The 18,468-nt window shown below is 40.2% G+C and overlaps 1 protein-coding gene across 7 annotated transcripts in view; it reads left to right on the top strand.

Moving 5' to 3' along the window:
* Positions 1 to 17,568, top strand: part of LOC143022117 (rab GTPase-binding effector protein 1-like) — a 76,136-nt gene extending 58,568 nt beyond the window's left edge. For 6 of the 7 annotated variants that reach the window (XM_076180122.1, XM_076180121.1, XM_076180119.1 and 3 more), the window contains 10 exons: positions 555 to 745; positions 1,821 to 1,970; positions 8,385 to 8,530; positions 9,160 to 9,253; positions 10,641 to 10,751; positions 11,169 to 11,236; positions 11,722 to 11,899; positions 12,362 to 12,514; positions 12,630 to 12,704; positions 14,932 to 17,568. In XM_076180122.1, coding sequence (XP_076036237.1) covers positions 555 to 745; positions 1,821 to 1,970; positions 8,385 to 8,530; positions 9,160 to 9,253; positions 10,641 to 10,751; positions 11,169 to 11,236; positions 11,722 to 11,899; positions 12,362 to 12,514; positions 12,630 to 12,704; positions 14,932 to 15,099 — 1,334 coding nt within the window. In that variant the 3' untranslated portion in view covers positions 15,100 to 17,568. The remainder of the gene's footprint in view (positions 1 to 554; positions 746 to 1,820; positions 1,971 to 8,384; positions 8,531 to 9,159; positions 9,254 to 10,640; positions 10,752 to 11,168; positions 11,237 to 11,721; positions 11,900 to 12,361; positions 12,515 to 12,629; positions 12,705 to 14,931) is intronic. The other variant, XM_076180120.1, reaches the window with a different exon arrangement.
* Positions 17,569 to 18,468: the final 900 nt, after the last annotated feature.

The raw sequence follows: 18,468 nt of genomic DNA, 5'->3' as shown, positions 1-18,468 counted from the left end.
ACATTTCGCTTATTACATTTTTTTCAAGTACTTGAAAAAGCTGTAATAAGCGAAACATCGTACAAATAAAGGCTCCGTCCTCATATGGTGTTTAACTCGTTAATTGGTGTATTTACCCAGTTCTGTTATATGGGAAGGGAGCTATGCTCATAGTGCATCTTTCTATCTTTCAGCATTTGTTTGTTCTTAAATTCTTGTATAGTTTTTGCACATACTATTTTTTCATCCAATTTATGCCAGACTTCCACCACTCTGAGCTTGTGTTTGTGTTTTTCTTAACCTTTATTATTGAAGGGATCATGGCCAGTGGAATAGAATAGCTCGACAACAATTAGAATAAAAGTATGCAGCACTTGTTGTGGAAGGAATTTATTTTACCTGTTTGTAGAGACTTAGCATGTCCTGGGGTAATAGGTGCAGATGGACAGATAATCGTGGGAGAGAAGATGGTAAAGGAACGATGGGTAGAGTATTTCAGAGAGTTGTTGAATGTGAAGAGGATAGAGAGGGATTGATTACTCTTTCTGGAGTTAAAAATATAATATTGTTTCGAGACCTTTCAGGTGATGGAGAATCTTCTGTCTTGGTATCGGATTCAGCGAAGGAAGACGAAACGCTGGAAGATGGCCGGCGATTAGTAAGCGAGAAAGAGTGGGTGATGCTACAACAGGAGGTTCGACAAGCCCGCAACAGTGTTAGCAGAACATGTCACATGTGTGCCAACTACGAAACACAACTGCAGAAAGTAAGTCTTGTGTCCTTGACCAGTGGAACATAGGCTGGGAAATCAAAAAGTTTTGAGTGTTTTTGGTACAGTATGCTTTGTCTTGGAGGCCTGAGACCCCGTCTGGGGTATTGGCAGCATGTCATCGTGAGGTTAAAATTGCTCAGTAGCATGCAGTTGATACTTTAGGGTCTACAGTATATGGGGTGCCCCTACGGACAAGAGCCACACATCATTTTGTCTGTGATAGAGGAAATCTCTGTTCATAGAGAAATTATGCTACTTTATTATACTGCAACTGTCCCTCAGTTATGCTGTCCCCCCACTTTTAATACTGTCCTGTACCATTTCTCCCAATATACATTTCCCTTTTTTCCCAAACTGTGTGGTAGGGGAGAAAGAATATTGCTGCTGAGTATTCCCACTTAAGTCGTAAAAGACAATCTACTCTTTGTAACCCCAAAGGGGACATTCCTAAAAAAGTAGATAAATAAATGAATAAATTAAAAATAGATAAAAAAAATAAATAAATAGAAAATAAATCAATAAATAAGTAAAAAATACAAAGGTATAAAAAGGTCTGGGACGAGTTTACCAACCAGAACCCTAAGATTTGGGTCTTTTAATGTGCATGGATTTGGAACAGATGAGAGTAAAAGGGGAGGAGATAGGCATTATGTTTGTGAGAAGAAAGGTGGATGCATTGGAATTAAGTGAAGCCTAGTCTTTTGTAACTGTAAAATACGTATTCTGCTGTGCACAAAAATCCAATATAATGTAGAGCTACTGCCTCACCATATAGATGTTGATTGATGTAAACATGTTCCATCAAATTTGAAGTGCCTCATCTGGTTTCATGCCAGACCAGATATTTCTGGACTTGCCTCTTGTTACTTGCGGCAAAGGTTGAGGGGGTGGTGGTTCGAATCCTGCCACTGGCGAAGTTGAACCAAGGGCATTGTTCATTAAATTCCAGGCTACAAAGTCCTCTGTGAAGGGCACCGCCCTAGCCTTCTGATGACATTAAACCCTATCACCTCTGTTGGTTATTAATGGTAGTAGTGTATTCTAAAAAGCTTTTTCTGTTACCCATTAGGTACAGAGTGAGTATCGAGAGGTAGAGAAGCAGCATGATGTATTGGAAAAGGCCATTGCTCGGTACCAGGAAGACTTAAACCGTGAAGGTCTCTACAGGCGGCAGATGGAAGACAAGTGGAAAGAATTGTCCAGTGAATATGAGAAAAAGGTACGGTCTTTTTCTTGTTTCTTTAATTCTCAGCACTTGATTTGGAACCTAATCATATTTTATAACACATGTCAGTGTAATTATCATTCATTTTGTTGACCAAATACTCTCTTGCTGGAAACCCATGGAAAACTGTACTTCTTCACATCCTTTTGTCATGTGGTCAATCTTAATTTTCTTCCATGACCTCTTAATTTCCTCCCATTGTTACATACATACATATACCAAGGCTTTTTCCCCCTTCCAAGGGAGGTAGCCACAAAGGGAAAGGCATAAAAACACTCCCACCCATTTCATCCCTAAATACACTCCACACCCCTCCCACCCTTCCTCTCATCTGAGCACCTCCTGGATGACGGGTCATCCCTGAACCCTGCCCACCGCCCTGGGTCAGAAGCAGTGTCGCAAGACACAGTACATCCACAGCAAGGCCGCTTCATTTAATCGGCGACCCCCCCTCTCCGTCCCCCTTTGCATATAAGGAGAGGACGGGGAGAAATCCCTTCGGGCTGCGTCAAAATTCACTCGCACACACCACCCCACCCCCCCGCCCACTCCTCCCCACGCAGTCACAACATCATCCACATACAACCATTCTCCACTCACCTCTGTCTTCCGTCCTCTCCCTTCCTTCCTCAACAGACATTCCCCTCTTCCCCAAAGCCCCCTTCACCCCATCCATCCACCTCATCCTAGGACGTCCCCTCATGTTCACTCCCTCCACATCTGCCTTCCATACCTCTTTTACTAGTCTTTCTTCACTCATTCTTTCCATGTGTCCAAACCATCCTAATATTCTTTCATCAACCCTCTCTCCCAAATCCTTTTTCACCCCTGTTCTCCTCCTCACCTCCTCATTTCTCACTCTATCTAGCCTAGTAACCCCCACCATACTTCTCAGACACCTCATCTCAAACACATTCAAACTCCTTCTCTCTTCTTCTCTTATGTTCCACGTTTCTGCCCCATACAGTGCTGTTGGCACAATCACTCCTTCATACAGTCTCCTCTTCGCATCCATTCCCAAATGTCTATTTCTCATTACACTCTTTAAACCACCAAGGCATTTACTCGCTTCTCTCAATTGTTAATCAGGAGATATCTTCTATCAATGCACTCTCTCCCCTTTAGTGACCTGAACACTGTAATCATGTCACCTCTTTCTGTTTGATCTTTTAAAGTTGGCAGATCCAGTACGTTTAGTCTTTCCTCGTATGGTTTATCTGCCAGGCTGGGGACCAGTTTGGTTGCTGCCCTTTGTATTCTCTCAATCTTCCTTATATCCTTCACTCTGTGTGGGGGGCATACTACTAACGCATATTCCAATCTTGGATGTATCAAGAGTTTCAATGAGTTTTTTCATCATCTCTTCATCCATATAGTGGAACACCACCTTAATCTTTTGCAGTAGTCCATATGTCTCTCCCACAATCCTGCTGATATGTCTGTTAGGTGACAGGTTATCTTTTATCAAAATTCCCAAGTCTTTCTCTTCTTTTGGTTTTGTAATGTCTTCGTTTCCCAGGGAATAGTTTAAGGGTGGCCTTTTGCCACTATTGCCCATTTCCAGTACTTTGCATTTTTTGATAGTGAACTTCATTTCCCATTTTTGGCTCCATGCAAAAACAGAATCTAGATCTTTTTGCAATGTTCCTCTCTCCCCTCTCTTTTTACCCCCTCTGCCTCACTCCTTCCCTCTCTCTACTTTTCATCACTGGATGGAAGGAAGTTGAAGGGAAAACAAAAAATTTGATAGATGGCTGGGGTGAGAGACATTGGATGCAAAAGGAATGTTTGTTGAATGCAAAATTATAGGAGTGAGTAGAGAGTGGTTGCAGATGCTTAAGTAAATCACACTATCTGAAGGGATGTCATTTTTTTCTGCTCCATAAATGTATTGGAAAAAGCCTTGGAATAAATGTATAAATGTATTGAGTGGTTGAGGGGGAAGTGGATGTCCCCATGTTGGGAGTGGATTTCCTGTAGGGCAAAGGTAGCTCAAGGTCCTCTTACCCAGGTTACTTCCTTTACCCACTGGGTCATCTGTGTTCTCAATCGCTGTACTTAAGGGGGCCATCGCGATAAATTTCCGAAAAAAATTGAAATATTCGAGAAAAAAATTCCGTCATCTAGTGGCCTTTGGCAAGCCAGTCCTGAAATATTTCAGCGAAATACCAAAAAATAAAGGAGTTATGGCTATTTTTCTGCCCCCCACCCCCACTTTCTAGTACACCTTCGCTGTACAAATGTTCGATAAAGTTATTTCATCGCAATAAAAATGGCACAAATGCGTTGTATTTTGTTATTCACTAATATAGACTACTTGGAAACACATCCTAGACTGCAATCTGTTCACTCGGTACGTAAGCTGAGCGAATCATTGTGGAGAGAAATCGAATTGTCGTTCCTTGGAGATAGATAGATAGAACTTTCATATACTTTTATTTGAAGCTATAATCATTTTTTGGTGGAAGGTAAGCTGAGAGTGGAGGATAGATGGAGAAAGAGGAAGGGGACAAAAGGTAGGGAGGTTCTTAGAGTGAACTCCTTGAATGAAAAGGAAAAGGAGAAGGAGTACAAAAAGAAGCTGAAGGAGGAGTGGGAGGGAGTAAAGGATGGAGCAGAGATGGGTGTGGAGGAGGAATGGGGATGGTTCAAGGAGGGAGTCTTAAAGTGTGCAAGGATGGTGTGTGGAACAAGAAGGACAGGGGGAAATAGAAGAAAGGGTAGTGAATGGTGGGATGAGGAAACAAAGAAGGTTGTAGAAGAGAAGAAGCGAGCATTCACATATTGGTTACAAAAGAGGACGGGGGGGGTCATATGAGACGTACAAAGAAAAGAAAAGAGAAGTAAAGCAAAAGGTAAAAGAGGCAAAGAGGAGAGCAGATGTGAAATGGGGTAGGAGTATGACAGAAAATTTTGAAAGTAATAAAAAGATGTTTTGGGAAGAAATTAAGAGAGGAAGAGGAGGCGAACCAAGTAGGGAAGAAAAGGTAAAAGGTACAGATGGAGAGATGATAATGGAATAGATGGCAGTAAGGGGAAGATGGGCAGAATATTTTAGGGAGTTGCTAAATGTGAAGGAGGATAGGGAAGGAAAGATAGCTGCAGTGGGAAATGCGAAGAAAATGAGAGTGATGAGTGAGGAGAATGGAGGAGAAATAGGGAAGGATGAGGTGAAGGCAGTTGTAAAAAAGATGAAAGCAGGTAAGGCACCTGGTCTGGATGGATGCCATGCAGAATGTCTGAAAAAGGGAGGTTCAGTGATGGTGGACTGGTTGGTGAGGTTATTTAATGTTTGCTGGAGAGAGGGTAGAGTACCGGAGGACTGGAGAAGTGCCTGTATAGTTCCTCTTTACAAGGGAAAAGGGGACAAGTGTGAATGTAGTAGTTTCAGAGGGATTAGCCTGTTAAGTGTAGTAGGGAAGGCTTATGCGAGGATCTTAATTGAGAGGATTAGGAGAGGAACAGAAGGAGTAATTGGTGAGGAACAGTGTGGTTTTAGGACAGGTAGAGGTTGTGTAGATCAGATCTTTGTGGTAAGACAGATATGTGAGAAAGCTATAGGAAAGGGGAAGGATGTTTTTTGGGCTTTTATGGATCTGGAAAAGGCTTATGATAGGGTAGACAGAAAGGCACTGTGGGAGGTTATGCAGATTTATGGGATAGGAGGAAAGCTTTTGGGAGCTGTCAAGAGTTTCTATGAGAGTAGTAGAGCTTGTGTCAGGATTAGAAATGGAGAGAGTGAGTGGTTTGAAGTAAAGGTGGGACTTCGTCAAGGATGCGTTATGTCGCCCTGGCTGTTCAACTTATACATGGATGGGGTGGTGCAAGAGGTGAATGCTAGGGTAGTGGGTCAGGGATTGGAAATGGTTAAAGAAAATGGAGAAAAGTGGGAGGTGAGCCAGCTGTTGTTTGCGGACGACACTGCGCTTGTGGCAGGGTCAGAGGAGGGATTGAGGAAGCTGGTGGCAGAGTTTGGGAGAGTATGTGATAGAAGAAAGCTAAAGATAAATGTGGGTAAAAGTAAGGTGATGAGATGTACAAGGGGTGAAAGTGGCAGTAGACTGGAAGTGAACATTAAGGGAGAGCGACTGGAGGAAGTGGATAGTTTTAGATACTTGGGTGCAAGTGTAGCAGGAAAAGGTGGAGTGAAGGTGGAGGTAGAATGTAGATTGAGAGAAGCGAGTAAATGCCTTGGTGGATTGAAGAGTGTAATGAGGAATAGACATTTGGGAATGGATGCGAAGAGGAGACTGTATGAAGGAGTGATTGTGCCAACAGCACTGTATGGGGCAGAAACATGGAACATAAGAGAAGAAGAGAGAAGGAGTTTGAATGTGTTTCAGATGAGGTGTCTGAGAAGTATGGTGGGGGTTACTAGGCTGGATAGAGTGAGAAATGAGGTGAGGAGGAGAACAAGGGTGAAAAAGGATTTGGGAGATAGGGTTGATGAAAGAATATTAGGATGGTTTGGACACATGGAAAGAATGAGTGAAGAAAGACTAGTAAAAGAGGTATGGAAGGCAGATGTGGAGGGAGTGAACATGAGGGGACGTCCTAGATGAGGTGGATGGATGGGGTGAAGGGGGCTTAGGGGAAGAGGGGAATGTCTGTTGAGGAAGGAAGGGAGAGGACGGAAGACAGAGGTGAGTGGAGAATGGTTGTATATGGATGATGTTGTGATTGCATGAGGAGGAATGGGCGGGGGGGTGGGGGGTGGGGTAGTATGTGTGAGTAAATTTTGACGCAGCCCGAAGGGATTTCTCCCCGTCCTCTCCTTATATGCAAGGGGGGACGGAGAGGGGGGGTCGCCGGTTAAATGAAGCGGCCTTGCTGTGGATGTGCTGTGTCTTGCGACACTGCTTCTGACCCAGGGCGGTGGGCAGGGTGCAGGGATGACCCGTCATCCAGGAGGTGCTCAGATGAGAGGGAGGGTGGGAGGGGTGTGGAGTGTATTTAGGGATGAAATGGGTGGGAGTGTTTTTATGCCTTTCCCTTTTTGGCTACCTCCCTTGGAAGGGGGAAAAAGCCTTGGTATATGTATGTATGTATAATCATTTCAATAATGCCTAAACATTCGAAGAAGAAGCGTGTGTTTCATGAAAGCTAAGAAACTGAATCAAATTATCGAGATACTGGAGACGACTCATAGCAGTGACCTTGAATAGTGCTGCTGATGCGCCAGCCCGGGACGCGCAAAGCCGAGCGCATTTTAACCCCTTCACCGCCCTCCGTATCCTCGTTTCCAATGACGTCACCGCAACCATCGAGCATGCGTTACGTACATCACGAGACTACAAATGACGCTCCGAGTGCTTTTTTTTTTCATCACAAGAGCGACTGTCATTGATCATAACTTTGGAAGGACACATAATCTTCTTTCTCACTTGGTTAGAGTCAATTCCATCATTACAAAAGCACTTGAACAAGACAAAAATATTGATTCATTGCCAAATAAAGTCTATCTATCTATTTATCAATCTATCTAACTATTTATCAGCTCCGGGGGATCAGGTACCAGCTACACTTTATAATAACATGTGAATGACATAGAATGCATGAAGATTGGCGCATAGAAAAAAATCGAAATGAAAAATACAAAAAAATGCAATGAAATGTATTTTGAACTTCAAAGCTCAATATCTCAAAACTACCCTTTTCTCTACATTTTTTCTATCTCCTCCGTAACTACTCGGGCGATTTTAATGGGGTTTGGATCATTTGAAAGCTGAATAAATTTGCAAACTTTATATTGTGGGATTTTTTTATTTTTATGATAGAAGTTGATATATTGTATTTTGAAAAAAAAATCTTTCTCCTAAACTAAGAGGAAATTCCAAAAACGCCACAATGAATTTTTAGGTAATGCTATAGAGCATTTGTGGTATTTTTTTCAGCATGCTCAGTCAATGGATAAGTGAGGAGGTAGAACTTTTGTAATTGGTCAAAAAACGGTTTTTTATTAATAACTTCATTGTTTTTCAACTAAATGATATGAAAATTGGTGGTGAACATCTCAGTATATGTATATATAACATATTAAAAATTCGCGACATTCTGATTATAATTGACGAAGTTCGTTTTCGAGCGCGACGGCCTCCTTAACAGGGTATTCCCCCAAGAATCTGCTTTGTTACTTCCTTCCCATTTCTCCCAGTTTGGCTTTGGCTAAAATGTGAGGGACATGAATAGGTTTAGAATAGATATTGTGTAGGTGTATGTTTGGTATGTGTTTTGATGCAGCAACACTTCTTATAGGGGGGAAAAGGGGCATATATATATTTACCTAGTTTTACTTAGTTGTATTTTGAAGGAGGAGAGCTATGCACATAGTGACCTGCAGTTGTATTTTTCCACATATGTTGTATATGAAGACTCTAAACATATAGATTGTACTCGATTGCTTTACAGGTGACAGAAGTTTATCGTCAAGTCGAGACAACTCATGCCAGACAAAATGAACTAGTAACACGTTATCGTTCTGCTGTGACACAACTTCAGGAGCAACTGCGCCATCTCACTCACCACAGAGAACTGGTTCAAAAGGAGCTTACCAGGTAATGTGTTATCTGTATACAAAGGCATGGTGGTTGAACAGCTATATTCAGAACATTAAGTTTTAGACTGGAAAATAAAATAAATAGGAGTGCTGTTTTAACCAAGCAAATTTCTCATGGTTGATTCTGTTGTGCTTCTTATAACTCATTCATATGATTATACAACTTTCTGGAAATGAATGGAGAGAAGAGCATATGAAAGGGTGATTGTACCTATGGTGTTGTATGGAAAAGAGACTTGAAATGTAAGGGAGATAGAGGGAGAGACTGAATGGTTTTGTGATGAAGCCTCTGAAAAATATGATTTGTGTTACAAGAAATATAGAGGTAAGGCTAACAGTGGTGATGGGAAGGGAGCACTTGTATAGGGAAAAACTGAGAATGAGCATGTGGAGAGAATGACTGTAGAAAGACTAGCAAAGAGAATGGAGGAAGCAGGTCTGGATAGAGTGAACGTGAGAGGAAAACCAAAAAATGAGATGGGTGGATGGGGTGAAGGGGACTTTAGATGCACCTGGAGTATCTGTTGCTTAGGAAAAATAAAATATAAAGGATTTAATGGGTGAAATTTTAACACAAATTCTTCATTGTGTAACTGTTTATAAAGTGGATTGTGTTTCCTTTTGCAGGCTACAGAAAGAGAATGACAGCTTAATGGGGAAACATAGTAAACATTCCCAGGAGATGCAAAATGAGATTATTAATTTGCCAAATAATATGGAGGTAAGGTCCATAGAATGAACTGTTTCAGGTGAGATAGGATATAGAGCATGAGGAAGACCTGCTTTTAACTGCTCAGGTACTTATGTTGAAGATCTACATTGCCATAATTAATTCTTTGATATCTATAGAGCTGAATAAAATCTGCTTTTTGTTCAAACAAAATCTAGTGGACCCTGAGGCTTGATGGCATAATCAAAACTACCTTATAAACCTAAAATCTTCTCACTAAAACCAGGGATCAACTTGTACACCAAATATAAAATGTAAATCTTTACACCTGAGGGGTAAACAAGTGATATTGCTTGCCTAACACTTGTTGTATGCCAATCATAATTCTTGCAGCCCGCCAGTTATTCCACATTGAAACTTACATTTAATCAAACTATTTAACAAGATGTGCATGGATGTGGTGCAGATGAGAGTAAAAGGGAAGAGATAGGCAGTATGTTTATGAAAAGAAAGATGGATGTGTTGGTATTGCGTGAAACTAAGTTGAAAGGGAAGGGCAAGTTTGAGTTGGGAGTGTAGTTGGGAGGATCACAGGAGTGAAGAGAGGATGAGGGAGAGAAGGGGTGGCTATTCTTATACTAGTAAGTGAAGAGATAGGTAAGCATGTAGTGGAGTGGAAGGAGGTTTCTTCAAAGTTAATGTGGATGAAGGTGATACTGGGAACGGAGATATGGGTTCTTGTACTGTAAGTGCATATGGGCCTAGTAGTGAGAAGAGTGTAGAGGAAAGGGAGGTTTTTTGGATAGATTTAAATGAGTGCATAGAGGGTTTAGGGAAAAATGTCAATGTAGTGGTTTTGGAAGACCTTTATGCTAGGGTAGGAAATGAACCAGTAGACAAAGTGATTAGGAAGTATGGAGTTCCAGGAAAAAATCATAGTGAAGAGTTGATGGTGGAGATGTGTCTAGAAAAAGAGTTGATGATAGCAAATAAAATGTTTAGGAAGAAAGTCAAGCATACGTACACATTGGAGAGGGTATTGGATAGAAGGGTGGTAGATAGAGCATTAATGGAGTATATGATGGTAACCAGGAGTGTAGTAGTTAGAGTTAAGGATGTACATGTTCAAAGGGGAAAGAGTGGGGGGATATCAGATAATTTTTTGGTGGAAGGTAAGTTGAGAGTGGAGGATAGATGGAGAAAGAGGAAAAGGACAGAATGTAGGGAGGTGCAATGAGAAAGAAAAAGAAAAGTTGTAAATATTTCCTTTGTGGCTGCTAGTATCTTCAAGAACATGAATATTCATATTGATAGAAAAGGTTTTCATGAAGAAAGGCATTAAGTGTTATATTTATAAATGCATCATAGAGATGGAGAGTTACATATCTTCTGCTTCATTGTTTGACCTTGGTCTTTATTCTTATGTATTTACGTGCAGGATATGCAATTAATGCTGTTGCGGTGCCATGAGGACATCATTGCAGCAAAGGTGGCAAAGGAGCATGTTGAAAGTACACTGAAGTCGGAAATTCTATTCCTCAAAGATCGGGTAAGCTTTCTAAAAATCATGAAGTCATTTCTCATCCTTTGGGAATTTATAGTTTAAGAAAACTGAAATGGTTTCACACTCTTGGCAAAATTCACTTCACAAGTAAATTTGAAGCATAGTTGAGTATAAATCTATCGACAAACTGAAAGACAACACATTGCTGTATGCCAGGCCCCCTGATATCCATCCTTCTGGATCCTCTCTCCCCCAAGAAAACAGAGTCCACTTGGCCAGGCTGCAGTCCACCTACCATCCACCCCTTTTCTTCTGCACCACCCCCTCTATGTACACATTGAACAACCATGGTGGCATAACACACCCCTGACATAGCTCCACTTTCATCACAAAGCACTGACTCTGTATTAAAATACAGAAGAACTGTTTAATTGAAAAATGTCACTATTTCTTCTTTTCAAGATTTTGGCGGAGCAACACGAGAAGGAAACTATAGAGGATCGGCTCTCTGCAGAAGTGGATCAGTTAAGGTGTGTAATGGGATAAGTTTGGGTTCATTATGTTTCACAGGAGAAGACAAACATTACAGTATTTCATATTTTTTGTTGAATCCTTTATAATCATTGTTCCATTGTTCATTCTGAAGACAGTACTTTGTTATAATAATTCAAGACTTGTTGGAAACTAGGTTGCATAATGTTGTCTCAAATTGCTGGCAGTTGACCAAAAAAAAAAAGTCTGAGACCAGAGTAGATAAATGTATATATCATGTTATACTATTTGGAAATTATTAAGATAAGGAAGTTCTGTGTGACCATACAAAGCCTTTATACCAATTACTGAACACTTTTCCTTTCATCGGTCCCTGATAGTGTTGTTGACTGAGGAAGCAAGCAGCAAGGAGATAATAATATGTCATGTTTGTCCACAAGTTCATCATATGCTGGTGCCCATTGTCAGTCCAAGGAACATTAGTTTTTCCATATGTCCAAGTATGATCGTTTGTTGTTCTCAGGGAAAAAGTGGCCATCCTTGAAAGCGTCGAGTCACAGGTGGAGAGTGAGCAGAAGCTGAGGGCCGATAGTGACTCCAAGGCAAAGGAATTAAAGTCAAAGTTGAATGAGAGTCAGATGAAGAGTCAACAGATCATCTCGGGATTGAAAACGCAGGCATCTGAAAATATCCAAGCCAAGGTGGGCCAAAGACTATTTTTTGTACCTATTCTCATGTGGTGCTCCATGATAGTATAAGTGGTAGTTTACAATATATCCTTGACTATTCCTTCTAGGCTATCTCATTCCTGTTCCTCCATGATCTCTTTCAAGGTTACTCTATCCTCATTTGTTGTTGTCGTATCCTCTTTTTCCTTCATGGTGTTAAAGATTTTTTCTCTTATTTGTCAAAGTTTCATTTTCCCTTTTCAATTTATCAATCTGTGTGTGTCTATAACTGTCTTTCACTTCAACGTGAGATTATACACAAAAATATAAATGCAGGTAAACTTTTACTATCCATAACTGTCACTGTCTCTCCTTCTTCCTTCTCTTATCATCTTTCTCCCAGTTTCTCTTTTTTCTCCCTCTCCATTCTCTTCTCTTTTTTCTGTAAGAGAGTATTCTGTCAAAGTCTAAACTTAGGCTAAATTTTTCTTTCAGACAAGACTAGAATCTGAGGTCTTGGAGTTGAAGGGTCGAATAGCTTCCCTTCAGCAGGAGTTAGACACGAGTGAAGCAGTGCAGCGGGACTTTGTGAGGTTATCACAGTCTTTACAGGTGGAGCTTGAGAAAATTAGGCAGTCACAGACTGAGGTAGGTTTATATACTCTTCAGATGCTACTCTACATAATGGACATAGTGTTGTAAATTGTAAACTGAATATTTTTGATTGTTTGTCATATTAAGATTTTTAAAAAATATGTGATAGGTACGGTGGCAGCATGAGGAAGATGTAGACGAGTGTAACAATTGCAAAGTAAGATTTTCTGTGGGAAGAAGAAAGGTAAGTTATTCTACTGTGCTCATTTTTTTTTTTAATTATTATCCAGGAGGTACTAAGATACGAGGGAGGGTGGAGTGTATTTAGGGATGGAATGGGTTGGAATGGTTTTATGCCTTTTTCTTTGTGGCTACCTCCCTTTTAGGAATTTAGAGGTTTTCGTAAAAGAGAATCATGAAGGAGATAATTATGTATTAATTATGAAAGAAAATTTGTATAATGGAAAGATTTTCAGGGATAGTTTTGAATTCATAGTTGGTTAGGAACGATTTAGGGTGTTTATATGACACCATTTCTATATTGCAAAAGAAGTGTACAGGTTAAAATGAGGAGTAGCATACAGGACAGGAGAACAATGAGGAATAATGAGAAAACTCGAGATCTTGAAAGTGATGTTGGTATATGAAAACACAGACACAATGACTGTATGTATGATTGTGTTGTTTTGAAATCCATTAGTATATAATAATTATTTTGCCTTTGTTTTTTGGCTATCTCTGTTATAAGGGGGGGAAAAGCCTTTGGTATATGTATGTATGTAGAGCATAATGGAATGATATTTATCAGAACCAAATCACTGTTGCAGAGCCACAGTAATAGTGATGTGCCAAACATAACAGTACAATTTATCAGTACAATTTTGCAAGATTACACATATTGAAGCCTATGTGCTTGCCTTTAAGTCTTATCTCAGTTTTAAAGGTCAGAGTAAACAAAAAAGTATTTCCAACCATTCCCGTGAAATATATTTGCTACTGAACTTCAATTTGGGGGCAGGGGCATTGATTCAACTAAAAAAAAAATTGTCTGCACTTCAAAAACACATGGGAAGAATGATTGAAGAAAGATTAGTAAAAGAGGTGTGGAAGGAATGAACATGAGAGGGCGACCAAGGGTGAGATAGATGGATAGGGTAAAAGGGGCATTGGAAAAGAGGGGAATGTCTGTTTAGGAAGGAAGGGAAAAGATAGGGGTGAGTGGAGAATGGTTGTGTATGGATGATGCTGTAACGCACAGAAGGGAGTGGGTGGGAGATGAGGGGGTTAAGGGAGTATGTGTGAATGATATTTTGATCAGCCCGAAGGGATTTCTCACCATCTTCTCTTTTCCCGCAGGCCACATGTTCAATCAATTCATGATCATCTTTTTACCTTTGGCATTGTATTATGGGCTCAAATATATATGGCTGGACAGATAATGAACAACCTCCACTAATTCCTTTTCTTTAATTTCTGCGACATTTTTCAATAGAAACCATGAGTGTGTACACAATAATCACTTCTAAGGTACGATACAATGTTGACTTCTATGACGTTCCACCAATGTGTGGTGAATGGCTGCGTATCTCTGGAATCTTTGGAAATCCGCTCTTTAAACATGCATTTTAATCAAAATATGACTTATGATGGTGTAATTGACTGGGATAGTTAAAAGAACCATTTCTAAAAGGGAGTGGGTGGTTTAGAAAAATGACTTCATCTGTTGCACTCTGACCTTTAACATTTCGTTTTAGTATGGTTAGTATGGATGATGTTGTGATGCATGAGGTGGAATGGGCGGGGGGATGGGGGGTGAGGTAGTATATGTGAGCAAAATTTGACGCAGACCGAAGGGATTTCTCCCCGTCTTCTCCTTTTATGCAATGGGGGGACAGAGAGGGGGGGGTCGCCGATTTAATGAAGCGGCGTTGCTGTGTCTTGCGACACTGCTGACACTGCTTCTGACCCAGGGCAGTGGACAAGGTGCAGGGATAACCCATCATCCAGGAGGTGCTAAGATAAGAGGGAGGGTGGAGGGGTGTGGAGTGTATTTAGGGATGGAATGGGTGGGAGTGATTTTATGCCTTTTCCTTTTTGGCTACCTCCCTTGTAAGGGGGAAGAAGCCTTGGTATATATATGTATATTTTTTAATTCATTTACTGTGGTCGTGTTTACTACTGAATTTGGTCATTCATCCCAAGAGTCAAACGCTCTGAAAAAGAAAAAGTATTTTTGTTGCTTCAAGGTTGTTTAAGAATCTTATGTTCATAGGTGAGAGGGCATAGAGAGGGGTGATGAATGGGGGTAGAATGGGTGGTAGTGGAATTGTCCCTTTTGACTTTAGCTACCTCCTTTGTAAGGGGTAAAAAAAGCCATTGGTATATATATATGTATGTTCATATCCTCTTAGTCTGTTGATGTTTTCTTGGTAAAATTTTTAATTTGTTTTTCCTCTCTCTTCTACTTTCAGAATTATTGTAAACACTGCGGCAAAATCTTTTGTGCGGAATGTGTTAACAAAACGGTGCCAAGTGGACCCAACAAACGACCGTCCAAAGTGTGTGATGTTTGTCATACATTGCTGGTTCAGGATGCAACACCTTACTTCTCCACAGAACCCCCTCATTCACCAGAATAAGAATCATAATTCCACCATCAAATCTCATTCATCTAATTCCAAGTGCTACTCAAAATTTGTTAAAAACCCCATATTCCCTCCTTCATTAGCATCTGTGTTATTTCCTCTGGGCACTGTTCCTCCACAAAACCTGGACGAATACCAGTAATAAGCAAGAAAGCATAAAAGGCACTCCTGCCATAAAGCCATCATATTTCTTTACTGTCTTTTCCACCCTGCCGATTCTGTACATAATGCTACATTACTTCGGCTAGTCATAATGTTGAGCCTTGTCTGGCCGTACCTTAGCTCTAAACTTCCAGTTCCCCCCCCCCCCCATAAACCCTCATATTCATCCTCCCTAACCCTTTGTTAAACTCTGTTGACCCAAAATCGTCAGCAAACCTCAGCCTGCCCACAAGTAAACAAAAATTTGAAGCTGCAACCCATTTTCATGTCCATAAAAGGTTATAGTTCTTCAGCCCCACATCAAGGTCCCCTAATTGACACCAAGTGCAAAAATATGTGCCACCATTGAACTACCAGTTGTCTGTTCTGCAGTTCTTTAGTTTCTGATGTGGTAGAGGAAAGCATCACGGCTTTTGTGTATTTACCGAAGAAATTAAATGTGAGGAGGTGTAATCATATAAGTTCACTTCAGTTCATAGGCAAATGTGAATGTTGGAGAGTCCTGATTGGGTAAGACCAAGTAGTTAGGTGTAGTGCATCTGTAAATTCTCCACATGTAGTCCATACGTGCACAGCAGGAACACCATCTGGGCAATAGAAGCCGTTTCTTATTCCACACTTTTTTTTTTCCCCCTTCTCCTTTGAATCAGTTTAACTTTTCCCCCACTTATAACCCCATCCAAACACTTTTTTAATTTTATTTTATTCATTCATTATTTTATTTTTTCTGATTCAAAGTCCCTTCAGCATGGCTGCATTTCTTACAGTTTTTGTTTAAGCAAAAGTTAGACAATTGTATTCTGCTCAGGGGTAGATCCTGGACAGAAAGGGACTTTATTCATTCTAGGGTCCATACTTCACCTGGATAATAAATTTTGGCATATGCCAGAATGAAATCCATGAATTATACTTCATAACTAATAATCAGCATTTTCATAGAGATGGTAATGGAGAGACTTACGGTGAGGAGAAGATAGGAGGGATTGTAGAAGTTTAGAATTATGATTTATATCACGGTATTGACATGGGTTAAGAGTTAATATTGTAAACTAGTTTCGGTTACTTCTCAAAAAAAAAAGCATAGGAGGAATGAATGTCATACAGTTCTATAGCGCTTTGCCCTGTGTTGTGCAAAGACAGCTCGTCCCCTCTGACGTTAAAACAGATAAACTAGCCCAGGCTAACTATTGCTGTGGTCATGACACCACAAACTGCTCCTAATCATATGAACGAGTTATGATAACGATTATTGCTTCGAGTTTTGCTGACTGGAAATCCAATGCCCCACGGTGGCTGGCAACGGTCCTTAGGGCCCCCCCATACATCCCTTTGGGAAAGAAACTGGACTGTTGTCTATGTTATATTGTTATCGGACCATTTATGCATCAAGAGCTGAAAGTAGTTGGAGGAGGAGGGGAGTGGTTGTTGGTTGTCCACTCCTTATGTGAAAAGGTGGATTAAATATAGTTGAAATTGATGGAGGTGATTTGGTTTATGGGTTTTGTAAAATAAGCAGCAAAGAGACGACCCTCTCTGCTGTTTCTCTCGCAGGACTACCACTAGCAGGCGTACATCATCGGCCCTGGGAATGCATTTCCCATAGGCTTGTAGAATTGTAAAAAGGTGGTGAAAATTTTAATGATCGATTAAGTTAAACGATGGTGAACATGGGAAGGAGAGCATTATGGGTCATCGGTTGATATTTTACTGTTTACGGACAAAAGATGATTTGTTATCGAAATTTTTTTTCATAATGGTGTCTACTGCCAGTGGTGTTTTCAGAAACTTTGTTCAAAGGTACTTCGAGACAGTTGCAGTCATTCTGGTTTACATTCATGTACATAGCTTTTACTAATTGATGTTCTGTTATTGTTTTGTTGAAAAATGGAAGCTGGTATCAGGATTGATGTGAAAGAGTGTTACATTATCAAGATGATGCTTCGGCTTCCATGTACAAGAAACTCCCAGAGACAGTCCAAAGTATTCATGTCGGTCTTATCTGTTCATAATGAATAGATTTAAAAGCCATCCAAATAATGTTTTACAGCAATGTGATTATCCTTTTTTTTTTTTTTTTCTTATTCTTCAATTTATTGGATGGCCTCTGGGAGTGGCATTTATTCACATCAGTTCATGTACATGTCATGCAAAGGATTGAATAGGTGTGAATGAAAGAATTAGTAAATTAAACAAATAACAAAAACAAAATAAGTTTTGTAATTATATTTTAATGAGGACAACTGTATTTAAAAGGAAATCATGTATATGTCATTGTTCCATTAAAACTTCATCCATATTTTATTGGTGTATTGAGTTTTTCCCTGAATGTCCCTTCAAAGCCCATAGAAGTAATATGGCCTGTGTCCCTTCAAAGCCTATAGAAGTAATACAGCTTAACTATGAAATTTCAGTTGTATAATTTGCAGAGGATAGGCTCCACCTCACTGGAAACTCGCTGTGCAGGTTTACCTCAGTGACAATCTATGGAGATGGATCGGTCATGCTGATGATGAAGACAATGTGCTGTTGAAATGGCCACCATACTCACCTGACCTAACACCTTGCAATTATTATTATTATTTTTTTTTTCCTGGGGTTGTGAAAAGGGACTGGTCTATGTCACTCCTCTTCTTGGAAACCTAGAAGAACTCAAGCAGAGAATCACTACCACACTGGAGACTTACCCAAGACATGCTGCAGCATGTTTGAGAGGAACTGGACTACCGACTTGACATGTGCCATGTCTCAGGCGGTGCACATGTTGAACATTTGTGAAATCATTCATGGAATGCACATACCTTTGATTTTCTCATTTAGATATGGGGGAATAAATCTTATGTTGTTCAACATTAAGCCTGCTTAGTTTCATTTGCCTTGCATATGTAGTTTCTGTGATATTTACATCTATATAGAGAAATAGATATATACATAGAGATAGATATAGAAAGATAAAGAGATAGAGATATATATAGATGGAGATGGGGAGAGAGATATATAGACAGATGTATAAACACAGACAAAGGGAGAGAGATATATAGAGATGGAGATATTGACACAAATATATAGAAACTGAGATACAGAGATATAGACACAGATGTATAGAGATAGAGACGGACAGAAAGCAATAGAGAGACAGGTGACAGGGACAAAGACCAGATACAGTACAGAGATAGGGAGAGAGAGACAGACAGAAAGATGGAA

Source organism: Oratosquilla oratoria, chromosome 43, assembly GCF_046742065.1.
Source record: "Oratosquilla oratoria isolate Oo_2021 chromosome 43, ASM4674206v1, whole genome shotgun sequence".
In the NCBI taxonomy this organism is placed as follows: Eukaryota; Metazoa; Arthropoda; class Malacostraca; order Stomatopoda; family Squillidae; genus Oratosquilla; species Oratosquilla oratoria.
The sequence above is the reverse complement of the archived record's forward strand: the minus strand, read 5'-3'. Positions and strand labels throughout refer to the sequence as shown.